Source organism: Eleutherodactylus coqui, chromosome 1, assembly GCF_035609145.1.
Source record: "Eleutherodactylus coqui strain aEleCoq1 chromosome 1, aEleCoq1.hap1, whole genome shotgun sequence".
Taxonomy (NCBI): domain Eukaryota; kingdom Metazoa; phylum Chordata; class Amphibia; order Anura; family Eleutherodactylidae; genus Eleutherodactylus; species Eleutherodactylus coqui.
In genome coordinates this window covers 429,229,192-429,242,848 of record NC_089837.1, presented here as the reverse complement: position 1 = coordinate 429,242,848, position 13,657 = coordinate 429,229,192, and the positions used below count along the sequence as shown (strand labels likewise).

At 43.7% G+C, this 13,657-nt stretch overlaps 1 protein-coding gene across 5 annotated transcripts in view; it reads right to left on the bottom strand.

Moving 5' to 3' along the window:
* The window catches only part of DGKH (diacylglycerol kinase eta), a 198,955-nt gene that overhangs the window by 42,846 nt on the left and 142,452 nt on the right, over positions 1-13,657 (bottom strand). For all 5 annotated transcript variants that reach the window (XM_066581698.1, XM_066581692.1, XM_066581715.1 and 2 more), the window contains 6 exons: positions 13,046-13,180; positions 10,684-10,801; positions 6,428-6,538; positions 5,819-5,915; positions 5,315-5,422; positions 3,730-3,843 (listed from right to left, as the gene is read on the bottom strand). In XM_066581698.1, coding sequence (XP_066437795.1) covers positions 3,730-3,843; positions 5,315-5,422; positions 5,819-5,915; positions 6,428-6,538; positions 10,684-10,801; positions 13,046-13,180 — 683 coding nt within the window. The remainder of the gene's footprint in view (positions 1-3,729; positions 3,844-5,314; positions 5,423-5,818; positions 5,916-6,427; positions 6,539-10,683; positions 10,802-13,045; positions 13,181-13,657) is intronic.

The window sequence follows — 13,657 nt, the reverse complement described above, 5'->3', positions numbered from 1 at the left end:
TCTGCCAGCCCAGAATGTAAGGCTTGAGGGACAGTTAGGAGGGAAAGCCTCATGGGATCTGCGAGCTTTATGTACATGATGGATGGATGATATGTCACCTTCTATGGAGGAGGTTCTCTGGTAACTATGATATGTTACAAAGGTCATTACTGGGTCAGATCAGATGGCAGAGAGTGAGTTCTGCCCAGTGATGGACTGGTTGGCAGAAGCAGCAAATGATTGGTTGAAGAAAAATGGTGGGAAATGTCTGTGGTTGTCAGGTAGAATCTGGTGGCCTGACAGTGGCTGGTGATTAGCTCAGAGGAACAAGCTGAGAGGAACAGCAGTGAGATATGGAGGTGCAGAGATGTGGGCCATCATCATCTGGAAAGGAAGCAGCATCCCGCCCTTAATGGGGGATTGTCGCCCGCATTAGGCATGTGAGCAGGTAAACTTGGGGAGAGTTTGGTGGTGGTAAACTCGTGTCTGTAAGACAGAGTTTACATGAACTGTTATGGTTATTGATTGGTTAATAAACTTGGGCCTGTAAAACAGAGTTTACAGGAAGAGTTATGGTTATTATTGGTTACATTTCTCCCCAAATGTTTGTAACCCCGTTAATAAACACCGCGGCCTTCTTTATCCAATATTGGTGTCTGTGTCGGCTATTTATAAGAGCTTGGTAAGGTTTTAATAAAGCGTAAGATCCCATGAATAGAATCCTTATTCACTACTGCAACATGCAGATTCAGGTCTTCTATTTTCTCACCAGCTAGAAGAAAGTTGTCCAAGTACGGAATGATGATGGTGTCTACTTCTCAGATATGGTCTATGACCTCTGCTATTAACTTTGTAAATATTCTTGGCACTTGGGAAATCCCAAAGGGTAGAGCCCTGTATTGTAAATACAATATTATGTCCTTGAGCTGAACCGCCACTCTTAGAAACCTCTGTGAAGATGGATGGATGAGGACATGGTAGCGTGCGTCCCTTATATCTACGGATGCCATTACACAATCGTCAAATTAATAATGAGAATGGTACTTTGGATAAACGGTCTTCAAAAATTGTGACAGAACACATAAGTGCTTGGCTTTCTTAAGTTTATGAAAGGACGGTAAGATCCCTCATTTGTTTTTTTTACTAGAAAGAGGGTTAAATAGAAACCCTAATCTTTCTCTTTGTGGGACTTGAACAAGAATACTTTTTTTCTAACAAGGTAAATATCACTTCTGATAGGCCCCCTGTCCACGGCAGTGATTTCGCCGGGGGTAAACCGCCGGCGAATCACGCCAGCATTGCTATGGAAAGCGCCGGCCTCCTGTCCACGAGCGGAGAATCACAGCAATTCTCCGCTTGCGGACGGCAATTCACAGCATGGTGCGAATTGCCCCAATTCTCCACGGTCAGCCTATCTGTCAGATAGGCTGACAGCGGAGATCCGTTTCAAAAGGATCCTCGCTGTCTAGGGAAGCTTACAGCAGGAAATTTATTATTTTTTCTTTCAATTTGAAGTTTTCTCTAAAATCTCTTCTAAAGCCGGGCCCAAAAGAAATTTTCCCTGGCAAGGAATTGCATGTAATTTACTTTTAGGTGCAACCTCACCATTCCACAGCTTTAGTCATAAGGCTTTATGAGCCGAATTGGACAAAGCTACTGCTTTGACACTTAACCAAAGAAATTTAGCACCAGCTATAAAATCTACAACCTTAAAGATGGTAGGAATAACCTTTAACAGTTTGATTACATAGAGTCGTATTTTGGATATTAATCTCAAGATCATTAAGCCAACCCTTAAATGACCTTGCCACAGACGTGGCTGCAATAATAGGCTTAAAGGAAGAAGTGGAGTCTTTCCAATTCTCCAAGTATATATATATTTGTCGTTTATCGATAGGGTCCTTTAAAATCCCATAGTCCTCAAATGGGAGTGCCTTTCTTACCCATCTTAGCTACAGGAGCATCTACCTTAGGGGCCCTATCTCAGGCAGAAGTTTCCTCCTTAAAAGGATATTTGCTTTAACCAAAACTAGGGATACAAAATTTCCTAACAATTCCCTATTAATCAGGGCTTTAATGTTCTCCTCCTAGGTCCTAGACTGTCAAACATCTGATCAGCTTTGGAATTCTTAATTTTCATAGTAGCTCTGACTACTTTTAAATGCAGATCAATGTTGTCTTCCTGAAAGGGTTTTACCCCCAGACTCATCGGAGGAAGACTCTGAGATAGTATACCCTCCTCCTCTGCCTCTGATACACTGATATTGAAGCAGGCATATAAGAGCTTTTGGGTTTAGCTGGAGAAAAGGATCACTTACATTCTTCCATATATCCCTTAATTTCAGCTCTAAAAGACGGAGATTCCGCAGCCTCTCAGGTCTCCATAAATATAGGATCTTAAGAAACAACATTCATCTCTCCCAAAGGTACAGGCTGCGGTACAAGCCACTTACCCCCAGAATACCATAAACTCCTCCTCATCCTGGTTTATGATATTTAGTGATCTGCAGAGTTCAGGCCAAACACTGAATCCTCACAGAACTCATACTGTTCTGGCTGTGCCTCCTCTTTCGTGGGCGGTGAGCCACATCCCTTTGTACATGCTCCAATAGGTGGCAACCAGCCGCCCATCCTCGCCTCATCAACTCTCCTTCCCTCCAAGTAGTACCGTAGTCACACCCGAGAGACTCGCCAGACGTAGTATATAAACTTCTAACAATAGAAATCCCAGTAACGCTAACTGTGCAATAAACTACCAGCCAGAGATAAGCTGCAAAGGCATGACCGCAGTAACCCGGTACCTCCTGCTATGTCACTTCCTGTGCGACTCCAGTACTGCCAGCATGCATACTCTGACACTCCTCGCAAGTAGACAGACCCTGACTGCAGGGCCTGTTGTAAAAGACTGCCAGAGGGAGGGAGAAAGAAGGGAAGCCCCGATACACAGGACCCTATAGAGTAGGAGCCCAGGAGTCACCACTCGGAGTTCTCCTACAATAGCAGAAGAGTGCTTCTCAGAAGGCTGAAGCCAGCCCATAGCCTATGGACTACATCCATCCGCCAAGGGCAAGAGGAGGAGATCCAGACTTTCCTGTGGTTCCCCATGGAGACTTACCACAGACAGGTAACCCCTATTCCCACCAATCTGGGGTTGAGGGGACCTTTCCAGGAGGAAAGCCATACTGTCCTATGGATAGGAAACAAGAACTGAGGAGAAGCTGGGTGTTCTCGCCTTTCAAAATAGGTCAAGGAGGAGGTCCTATTTCCTGCTAGATGGGATGCGGGCTGGCTCATGGGTGCTGTCATGGGCATAAGGGAAAAAATCCTCCACATGGCATTGGAGGGATACAGAGGTGCAGGAAGAACCCATACTCTAATGTTTGTATGGGACCATAATACCACCATCCGCAGGCCAAGAATCTTTAAGGTCTTGTACCCATATTCCAGTTCAAACACTTGGAGCCCTGACCAAACTGAATTTGGATCAATAAGGTGCTCCAAAATCTAATCAGTAGAACTATGGGGTTTTGGGTGCTGCTTCCGGAATATGGATAGTTTAACACAGGTAACTGATGTTCATGTAAATGAAGAATTAGTCAGATTTTTTTCCCTTATTTTTAAAATGTCAAGAAACTAATGCTGCATGGCATCCACTTTAACCTCTAAAATCAGTAAAAGGTGACGTATGGAGATCTTCCCATCCACACTGAAATACCCATATTAGTATGTACATTACTTTTAAAGGCTTACCTGAGCTATTCTGTGATGCTGTAGCTTTATCACCCTAGAAACTGCCATCTGCATACTCCCAAATACTGCTACCACCTCCAGGATCTTATCATCAAACGAAGGAGCACCAAATATCTGGGGGGAATAACAGCAAATAAATACATGCACTTTCCAACATTCACCTGAGAAACCAAACAGTATTTTGTGTATTAACGCCATCCTTTATGTTAGATCTCATTACTGATAGATAACATTAGAGGGCATTGTTGACAGGGGTAATTGTGAAAAAACAACAGGAAAAAAAAAACCATGGCTCAAAAATTTGACTGGGGGGAGGTAATGACTTCAGCAACATTAACTGAAATTAAAGGTTTGAAATTAAAAAAATCCTTACTCAATCTATCAGGAAAATAAGTACCGTATATACTCGAGTATTAGCTGACCCGAGTATAGGCTCCAGTATAAGCCTAGCTATACTCCAGTCTATACTAGGTAAAAAAAAACCCAGCAATACTCACCTCCCAGCCGGCGTCTGTTCCCGATGCGATGGTCTCCCCGGCGGTGCGGCAAGCTGCTTCACACTTCTCCCCACTGTCATCTCTTTGGCTCGGTTTTCAATTCCCCCGCCGTGAGCACTGTGATTGGATCGAGCGCCGGCTGTGATTGGCTGGCGCTCGATCCAATCACAGCGCTTAGTTACACAGCACTACCAGAGGGGGAATTGAAAACCGAGCAAGGAGATGACAGCGGGGAGAAGTCTGAAGCAGCTTGCCGCACCGCCTTGGAGAGCATCGCGCCGGGGACATAGACGGCAGCTGGTAGGTGAGTATTGTGGGTTTTTTTTTTACCTCACTCAAATATAAGCCGAGGGGGGCTTTTTCAGCACTTTTTTTGTGCTGAAAAACTCGGCTTATACTCAAGCATATACGGTATCCTTCCTACCATTCAGTAAAGGAGAACCTATTTATGGAAGGTTTGGATGACAACGCGTGTTAATTAAACATCCGCAATCCTGTTAGATAGTTAAATGTATATTTCCTCCAAATATCAAGAACTGTAAAAAGTTAGAGAATAATGTACTGCAGTCTGAGCAGCTTTTGGAAAAAACGTGCCTGGATATCCCATTTAACAGTACCAGTTACCTAGAATATAAGGTGAAATTTAAAGTTGTCAAGCTCAGTGCTGGAGACAATAATGGAGGGAAGCATCTTTCCTATGCTATCATGTATGTCACTTAATATAAAAAAATCCAAGGGTTTTCCAAGAGCCCATACCTTAATATGGAGTGTTTGTTGGAAATTTAATAGGTAGTAAACAGTTCAGGAGGAGTAAGTACCTAATAAGAATGAAAGTCACTTAAAGCTACTCAGTCATCATAAATCTAGAAAAGGTCTTTGCAATCTTTTATTCTCCTTGTACAACAAGATTCCTGCACTAATTGCATAAAGGTTCCCACGCCTAAAATAGCCCCACTTGGTGGAATCTGCAGCGAGATACTGGACTAAGAATACCATGAGGAAAGTTTAAGTATCTCTTATATGACGCAGCAATAACGCCAAGTAACGATAAAGCTTGATATAAGCTTCCTCTGTTCGGCTTTACTTACATCATCCTCCTTGGTTCCACCCCAGAAATTGGTGCCACCAGCATAGCTAGGGATGTTCAACACTGCAATACCCTGGAGACTTGGAAGGGGAATGTACTGACCATCACACTGCCGAGAAGACAACAATGGAGAATAATGAACACAAAGTATTTGCATGACCAAATTATATACAATGAAAGGCAGTGATAACAGCCAACAGTTCTAGTACATAGCACAAGATAGTTACATTTTATAGTGACACTATATAGAAAACAGCTTTTATACCAATTCTGTATTACTCTGTGTTAATGGCAAAACTGCTTCATAACAACCCGCCCCCTCTGACTACAGGCACTGCACAATGTAGTCAGAGGCCACACTAAAGACTCATTAGATACAAGTATATTAAAGCAAGTACCAGATACATTTAATTCATGCGCATCACATAGTCAGACTACACGTTAGTGTATTTGGCACTATGCTGAACCACCAGAATCTGCTATAATCTCATCTTCTCCAAGTTACCTCCAGCTGAACCTTTTGCTCCAAATTCTTATAAGTTCTTTGCAGCAACTCTTTGGTTCCAAGGACTCCGTACCACATCATGTTTTTCGTACGGCTTCTGTAATAAATAAAAAATGGATTAAAACATGCAGCACATATGAAGTATTCACTGAAATAAAGTGTATGTCACGCATTTCTGGGGAGTAACCGTATTAGTTTAGGATACACTCCCTTGTAGACATTCAGGTAAATGCATTCAAGTTTTTTTAATGATTTTTTAAGTAATTTTTCAAGTGAATGACTAAGTCCGGATGAGTCTAAAAGTGCCCATACACATCATATGAAAGATGACCGAAACGGGTAACCATCTAATGTGTATAGGGGTGTCCCCACTCTTCCTTGATGACCAATGTCAGTGCATAGGGATTGGCCCCACGGAGCAAGTATGCATATCATTGCGGACTTACTGCGTGACGGCGCACGACAGATTTGCGCTGGTGCTCACGATTGTGTGTACCCGGTCTTATTTGCAGAGTTTTATACACCATGTTTTAATGGAATTCACAAGCAGCTTATATTTATTCATCCCACAACTTGCTTTTAGTATAAAAACAGCTGATTCTTCATTACCTGCACTTTTCAGGGTGCTCCTCACGTTTGTTGTTAAACTCCAGGGAAATTTTCGCATCTAAGCCGATACCAAAGTAGTTGTTCATTACACATTTTTCTGAATAACCTTCTCTGTTGGGGGAAGGGAAGAAAAATTACTTGATTTTAAATATACAAAGAAAATAATTATTAGAATAATAGATGAGCATTATTAGAGAATAATCTGCGTTCATGTATCAGGTGACCAAAAATACAGCCCACGTAGAATGATAGAATTTAGGGCTCATTCACACAGGCGTCTGTCCCGTATCTTACGCGCGCATTCTTCATGCACGTAAAGTACACAGTACACAACAAATATACATGAACCTGCATAGCCTACATTGGTATGTAATATGCATCCAAATAGGACATGCTGCGTTTTTATACACGTGAAAAAAATAACATAGGTGTGAGTGGCCCAACAGAAATGAATGGGCTTTTAGCACAGCGCATTACGCGTGTGAAACGCAGACGACATACGCCTGTGCGAGTGAGCTCTTAGGACAAGTTTAGAGCATGCCCTGCATTTGCTTAATTCATTAAATGCAGCGCAGGTTCCTCTTCTTGTGTCCCCTTCTCTTTACTGAATGTCAACGGTAAACTGCAACAAGAGCCCTATTCACGTCAATGGCTGATGTAATCTGTATTCCAAGGTGAGAACCGAGAAAGAGAAATATGCAGAAAACAGTTTCAAAGTATTCTGTACTGTCTGAAAACAAAACCAGTAATCTGTTAACCCTTTCCAATCCAATGTCGGGCCTGCCCCGACATCATCATTTCCCTCCACAGCTCCGATGTCGGGGCAGGCCCGACACTGCAGTGCAGGAGTGCATCTGCACCCGATCGTCAGACACATCGGGTGCAGATACACTCCTGCACTGGTCCTCATCGAGGACCACCGAGGAGAAGGCAGAAAGGGTTTTTAACCCTTTCTGTCTTCTCCTTTACACATTACATAGCGCTCAATTAGCGCTATGTAATGCATAGAGATTCCGGCCGGCGATTATGTGACCGCCAGTGTCACCTGACCCCCAGCGGTCACATGAACGCCGAGCCGGGAGCCTGCACTGTGGGAGGACCTGCTTACCTGACCGGCGTCTTCCACATTCTCCTTCTGTCTCCCGGCCCGGCGATCATGTGACCGCCAGGTGCCACCTGACCCCAGCGGTAACATGATCACCGAGCCGGGAGGCAGAAGGAGAATGCGGAAGACGCCAGAGAGGTAAGCAGGTCCCTCCCTGCACCCTCCTGAACTCTGTCAGATCAGGAGGGTGCAGGGAAAATGTATTTTTTCTCACCCATTCTTCCCAACTCCAATTTATTTGGAACTGGGGAGAATGGGTGAGAAAAAATAAATGGATTGGAAAGGGTTAAAGGTGTTGTCTCACTACAAAAGTAATGGTATTTCAATAGGACCTACTATCACTTATTGATTATAGTGGGTCCAGCTGCAGGACGCCCACAATGCTCAGAATGAAGGGGTCTCAGCGCTAGTAAAGTGCTGTGGCTCCTTCATCGATCTCCCAGCACAATGACATCCCAGGAACAGACTGTGCAGGAAACGACATTGTCCCATTCACTACAAAGGGTTCTCTGCTTTCATAGCAGATTGATTGGAGACACATGGAAGAATGAAGGCAGAGAGACCACATGGCGCATAGTGAAGCATTCATTACACACTACTTATACACATCAATGGGTTTTCTGTGTAATACAAGACAGGACAAGTCCTCCAGAGAGAAAGACGCACTTTAGAACAGCTCTACAGGAGGGGACCACCTCCGCCTGATCGAAAAACAAACTTTGTTCAAGGAGCAGAGAGGGACAGCTTTATTACCTGCTGTCTCTTTTCTACCTGTTCTGCCATTAATCCACCTGTTTCTGGGGTCACTCTGTGGTCTTCTAAGATAGCCACACCACTTCTAAGCCTGCTAATGCACAATCAGTGCTCTGGGCACATGAGGTAGTCTAAGATACTGCACACTGCTCTGATTGGCTAGTGTTGCTCATGTTACAGTCACTGGCCAATCCAAATGCAGCATGCAGTGTCTGACTACCAATGCACAATGCAGGGTACAGCGTGTAGTGTCAGGAGCACTGAGGCCATCTTGCAACATTACATAGAGGCCCAACAAACACTTGTCCATAGCAGAACAGGGAGAAAGGATGGCACCTGATAGGAACTTCCTACCCCCTTAAGGTCACTGAACAATTTTTGTCCAGTGACTGGAGGGACGTCTTAACTTAAAAGTCCCTAATAAGGTATAGAAAAAGGATTTTCTAAACTGGACATCCCCTTTAAATATAGTGGTGTTGCAGTTTTCTGCACCACGGATGACCAGGAATGCCACCGTGCAACAGAAACGCTGTAGGGAACCCGGGCCCTTTGTTCTCAAGATTAACGAATAACACAGAATTCAGACTCCCACTGATGATAAAGTGATGACATATTACACTAGGAGATAGGAATACACCTTAAAAGGGAGCAGTCAAACGGCTGTATTTTTGGGCACGTTTCATCAGTTTTTTTTCCCTGAAAAAACAAAAGTAATCTGAAAAAGTTGGTCCTAAACATCAGAGGATTAATGGTACGTCAAGGCTGGTGAGGTGTGAAATCAATCTAATGCCTATGATGTACATTAGACATTACATTTCGGTCAGATTCTACTAAAATTGAATATATTCAGTGGCTTTTAAAGTTATTCTGCTTTCTGATAACATATATATTCGTTAACGCAAACACAGCTGCATGAAGTCGCCAAAATCATCTGCCTCCGCTAATTGGGTAATTCCCACACCATCCTAACGACTGGTTTGGTTGTTTGTAGTTTATAACCTATTCAAACTGAATTGAAGACCAGCAAACAGCAGTCGTTCTAAGTACAAATAATAGTAGTGTAAAGCATGGTGGAGAGGAACAGGCTGAATGCAGGTTTCTCACTGCCTCAGACTCCCAATAGACGATGCAACAAAGCTGCAGTCAATGGTCAAGACTAGAGATGAGCGAGCATACTCGCTAAGGCAAACTACGTGAGCAACTAGTGCCTTATGCGAGTACCTGCCCGCTCGTCTCAAAAGATTCGGGTGCTGGCGGGGGGCGGGAGAGCGGGAGATCTCTCTCTCACTCTCTCCCCCCTGCTCACTCCCACAACTCACCGCTCTCCCCCACCGGCAGCCGAATCTTTAGAGACGAGCGGGGAGGTACTTGCATAAGGCACTACTCGCTCGAGTAGTTTGCCTTAGTGAGTACGCTCGCTCATCTCTAGTCAAGACATACACAAATAGGCCGACTGTTAAAGGGGTTGTCCCGCGCCGAAACGGGTTTTGTTTTTTTTCAATAGCCCCCCCGTTCGGCACGAGACAAACCCGATGCACGTGTTGAAAAAAAAAAAACGGATAGTACTTACCCGAATCCCCGCGCTCCGGTGACTTCTTACTTACCTTGCGAAGATGGCCGCCGGGATCTTCACTCTCGGTGGACCGCAGGTCTTCTGTGCGGTCCATTGCCGATTCCAGCCTCCTGATTGGCTGGAATCGGCACACGTGACGGGGCGGAGCTACGAGGAGCGCTCTCCAGCACGAGCAGCCCCGTTCAACACGGAGAAGACCGGACTGCGCAAGCGCGTCTAATCGGGATATTAGACGCTGAAAATTAGACGGCACCATGGAGACGGGGACGCCAGCAACGGAACAGGTAAGTGAATAACTTCTGCATGGCTCATATTTAATGCACGATGTATATTACAAAGTGCATTAATATGGCCATACAGAAGTGTATACCCCAACTTTGTTTCGCGGGACAACCCCTTTAAGACCACAACAGCTCACCTAATTTAATGAAGAATAGGGTACAATCACCACAACGGTCTTTTTTAATATATGGAAGGTGTGCGTTTATCACTTGGGTAAAGCCCAGACTTGTGCAGGTGATCATTATATAATGTCATATACTGTTGATCTAACTTCTCCTAGTTCGTGTGGGTCGCTATACTATGAAATCTACATACTAGTGCAGTATCACATTAATTATGATGCACGGTCATAATAAAGCATATGACCAGTCCGATGTATGTAGGCAGTATGTGGATCATGGGTAAAGCAGGTAAATCTCCCACCCTATGAGCATGCAATCGGTATTCAGTAGTACACAGAACTCTGCAGACAATATCTGTATGGAGATACGATGGGTCTCCCCAGCACTTAAGTCTTTGTATGCTGTAATAAATCTTACTTACAAGGAGTCTGAATCTGGATCAATAAAAGGTGAAGCACCGATTGCATCCATATTTGCCAGCAGCATTTTATTAATAATCGAGCTGCCAGCAATGGAAGCCGCCAGTCCTGCTCTCAAACCTGTAGAACAAACATAAGAGGTATGTAGCAAAATCAATTCAGATCTGAAGCTATAACTGTATACTTTGAGACAGACGACCTTCACGTACTTGACAAACACCATGTCATGTTCTGGACGGCTCAGCGACTAGAACTGCGGCGTAGATCTGGGTGACGCACGTAACGTAGGCGAATAGGACTGCATTAAGATTCACAAAGTTGCCGCAACCTGACAGCCATGAGAAATCCAAACTGGCTTGATTTCTTGCAACCATCAAGTTGCAACAAGCTGCACTGTACCCACACTGACTTACATAACTTGCAATGCAAGCAGGCCAACGCCATGTGATGTGTAAGCAAAGCCTTATTCTTGACGCATATTAATCCTCCCTGTACCGCGAGCTACTTGGAATCCACAACAGACAAAAAGTAGCTGTGTTACACACAACTGAATTCTGTTCCACATATTTAGGCTTTATTCACGTAAGCGTCTTTACGCGCCTATGTAGCCACATTTTCACGGCCAAATACCGCGACCATCTGAGGCATTGGATTCCAATGCCTTCGTTCACATCAGCAATTTAGTGCCGCAAACAATCGTCCGGCGTGTAGAAATAGCACATAAACTTTTACGCGTGGCTGGAAAAGATAGGTCTGGGTCTATCTTTTGACCAATATACGGCCAATTCTCATGGACTCCAATGGGAGCTGGAAAATAGGGAGGGGGAGGCAGTTTAGTAGCGTCCAACGCAGTGAAAAGCTTATAGGTGCTTCTATTTAGGCATCTGAAGTCATTGCGAGAATTTATGCCAAGGGATTTCTAGGCTGCGGTGTACATTTCACTAATACGTCGCATTCATCTATGTGAATGGATGACAAAATGCCAATTAAGCTCGGGACTTGATGACATCATTTCTTCATTCACGCAATTTAACTGCGCGTATGGGCGACCGCAAAACCGCATATGGTCGTGTGAAGGAGCCATTACTCTGGATGTTGTTGGTTGATGTTCACTACTGGAGAAGTAAAACATACTGAGCCCCCTTCCCCTACGGGGCATTCCTGACCACTCTGTGGTGGCACGATAAAGTATTATGCTTAGGCCGCTTTCACACGGCTGTGAAAATCACCATCATATACATGAGTGATCTTTTTCCAGAGGAAAAAAATAGCGCCATGTCCTACCTGTGGGCGTTTCCTCGGAACGCATCGCCCATTGTTTTCAGTTGGGCCAGAAAACACATCACACGGTGTGTGATATACACGCGAGTGCAATATGAGGTTTCCCATTGAAAACAATGGGAAACACTTGCTGATCCTCCAACACAGCTGAAAACTACGGCGGAGAATCACAACTTTACTGAAGGGATGGACGACGGTTTTGACAGGAAAACGCCTCGCATACCCAGTGTAAAAAGCACGCTGGGGAGCGCAATATCAGACGGATTTCATGGCCAGGTATGGAATTCGCCACTGTGTGTAGGAAGCCTTATACCTGTTTTTCTAGTGGTTTAACCCCGCAACACGGTAAAAATTAGAAATATCCTCCTGAAAATGTAACTTTTTATGGTAGATTTTGAATTTATATTTCATGTGAATATATTTGCAGCACAACTCAATGGGAAAAAGCTATTCCAATACAGTTTTATTGCGTTCACAGTGTGATATAAATATTTTTTGTGGTGCCACATTCCAGAAACTAGAGCATTTTTATTTTTCGGTCATCAGAGCTGTATCAACGTAGAAGTATATACAATTTTTACAATTATTTTTTAGTCCTGTTTAGGGAAAGTGAAATAATCAAAAAACTGCTATTTGGGATTTTCTTTTTTAACTAAAATCTTCCATTATTGAGTACTCTTTTTTAGTACGGGTTTCTATAAATGTACCAATACTTATTATATGTAAGGTTTCATTTTTGTCCATTTTTTCAATAATTTAAAGGCTTGTGTAAGGGGAAAAAAGTTGTAATTTTTTTTTTGTAAAGAGGAGTGATTAGATGAGCGAGTACTCTTTTTTTTTCTGGGAAAAACATCATATGTGACAATTAGGGAGCTACAAGCTCTGGTCCTCCTAAATTGGAATGTCCTTTTCCTGCAGAACGAACAGAGCTCGTCCAAAACTACCGGGGTTGTTTAAAATATTTCCTGTATCTTCAAAAGCAGAATACATCAGACTGAAATGTTAGATACAAATGACTGCAAATAACAAATAAAAGCTGATCAAATGACTTTATGACAAAGACAACAGATTCTGGTTAATTACCTGGACAGATAATTCTAGTATTTAACACAGGGAGGTTTTCCTTACTGGATGCCAATAGGGGATTGGAGAAGGAGCCACTCTGGGAGTGAGCACTACGACTTGTACGTCTGTCTGGAGAACGTGGAGCAGCCTTTACTATTGGGGAAAGAGCAGAACATCTTTGTTTACAATACATAATAAAGATATTCCCTATGATCGTGGCCATACAGCCCACTTCCTCTTGGCTAAGCAAATCTGTGATAAATCAGTTGAAACTACCTCCTATGCTCTTAAAGATTCATTAGCGACAATATTCTAAGACCCCTCGAAAATAGCCCAGCTATTCCCAGATTACTACCGCTCTATATACTCGCTACCCAATACCTCCCCCACCAACTGCCACTGCCTTGAGCATTATTTCTCATCCTGCTCTCTACCTTGGTTAACCCTACCCCCTTACCCTTCACCTGAAGTCCTTGCTAAAACTTACCATGGACGAGCTACGTGAAATCTTTAAAGGGGTTGTCCAGAAATTCAACAAAATGGTCGCTGCTTCTGCGAACCCATTGTAGGGCAGGAGAATGCATCTCTAGACCAGAGGGGGAATGGAATAGGGATAGAGCCCAACATCAC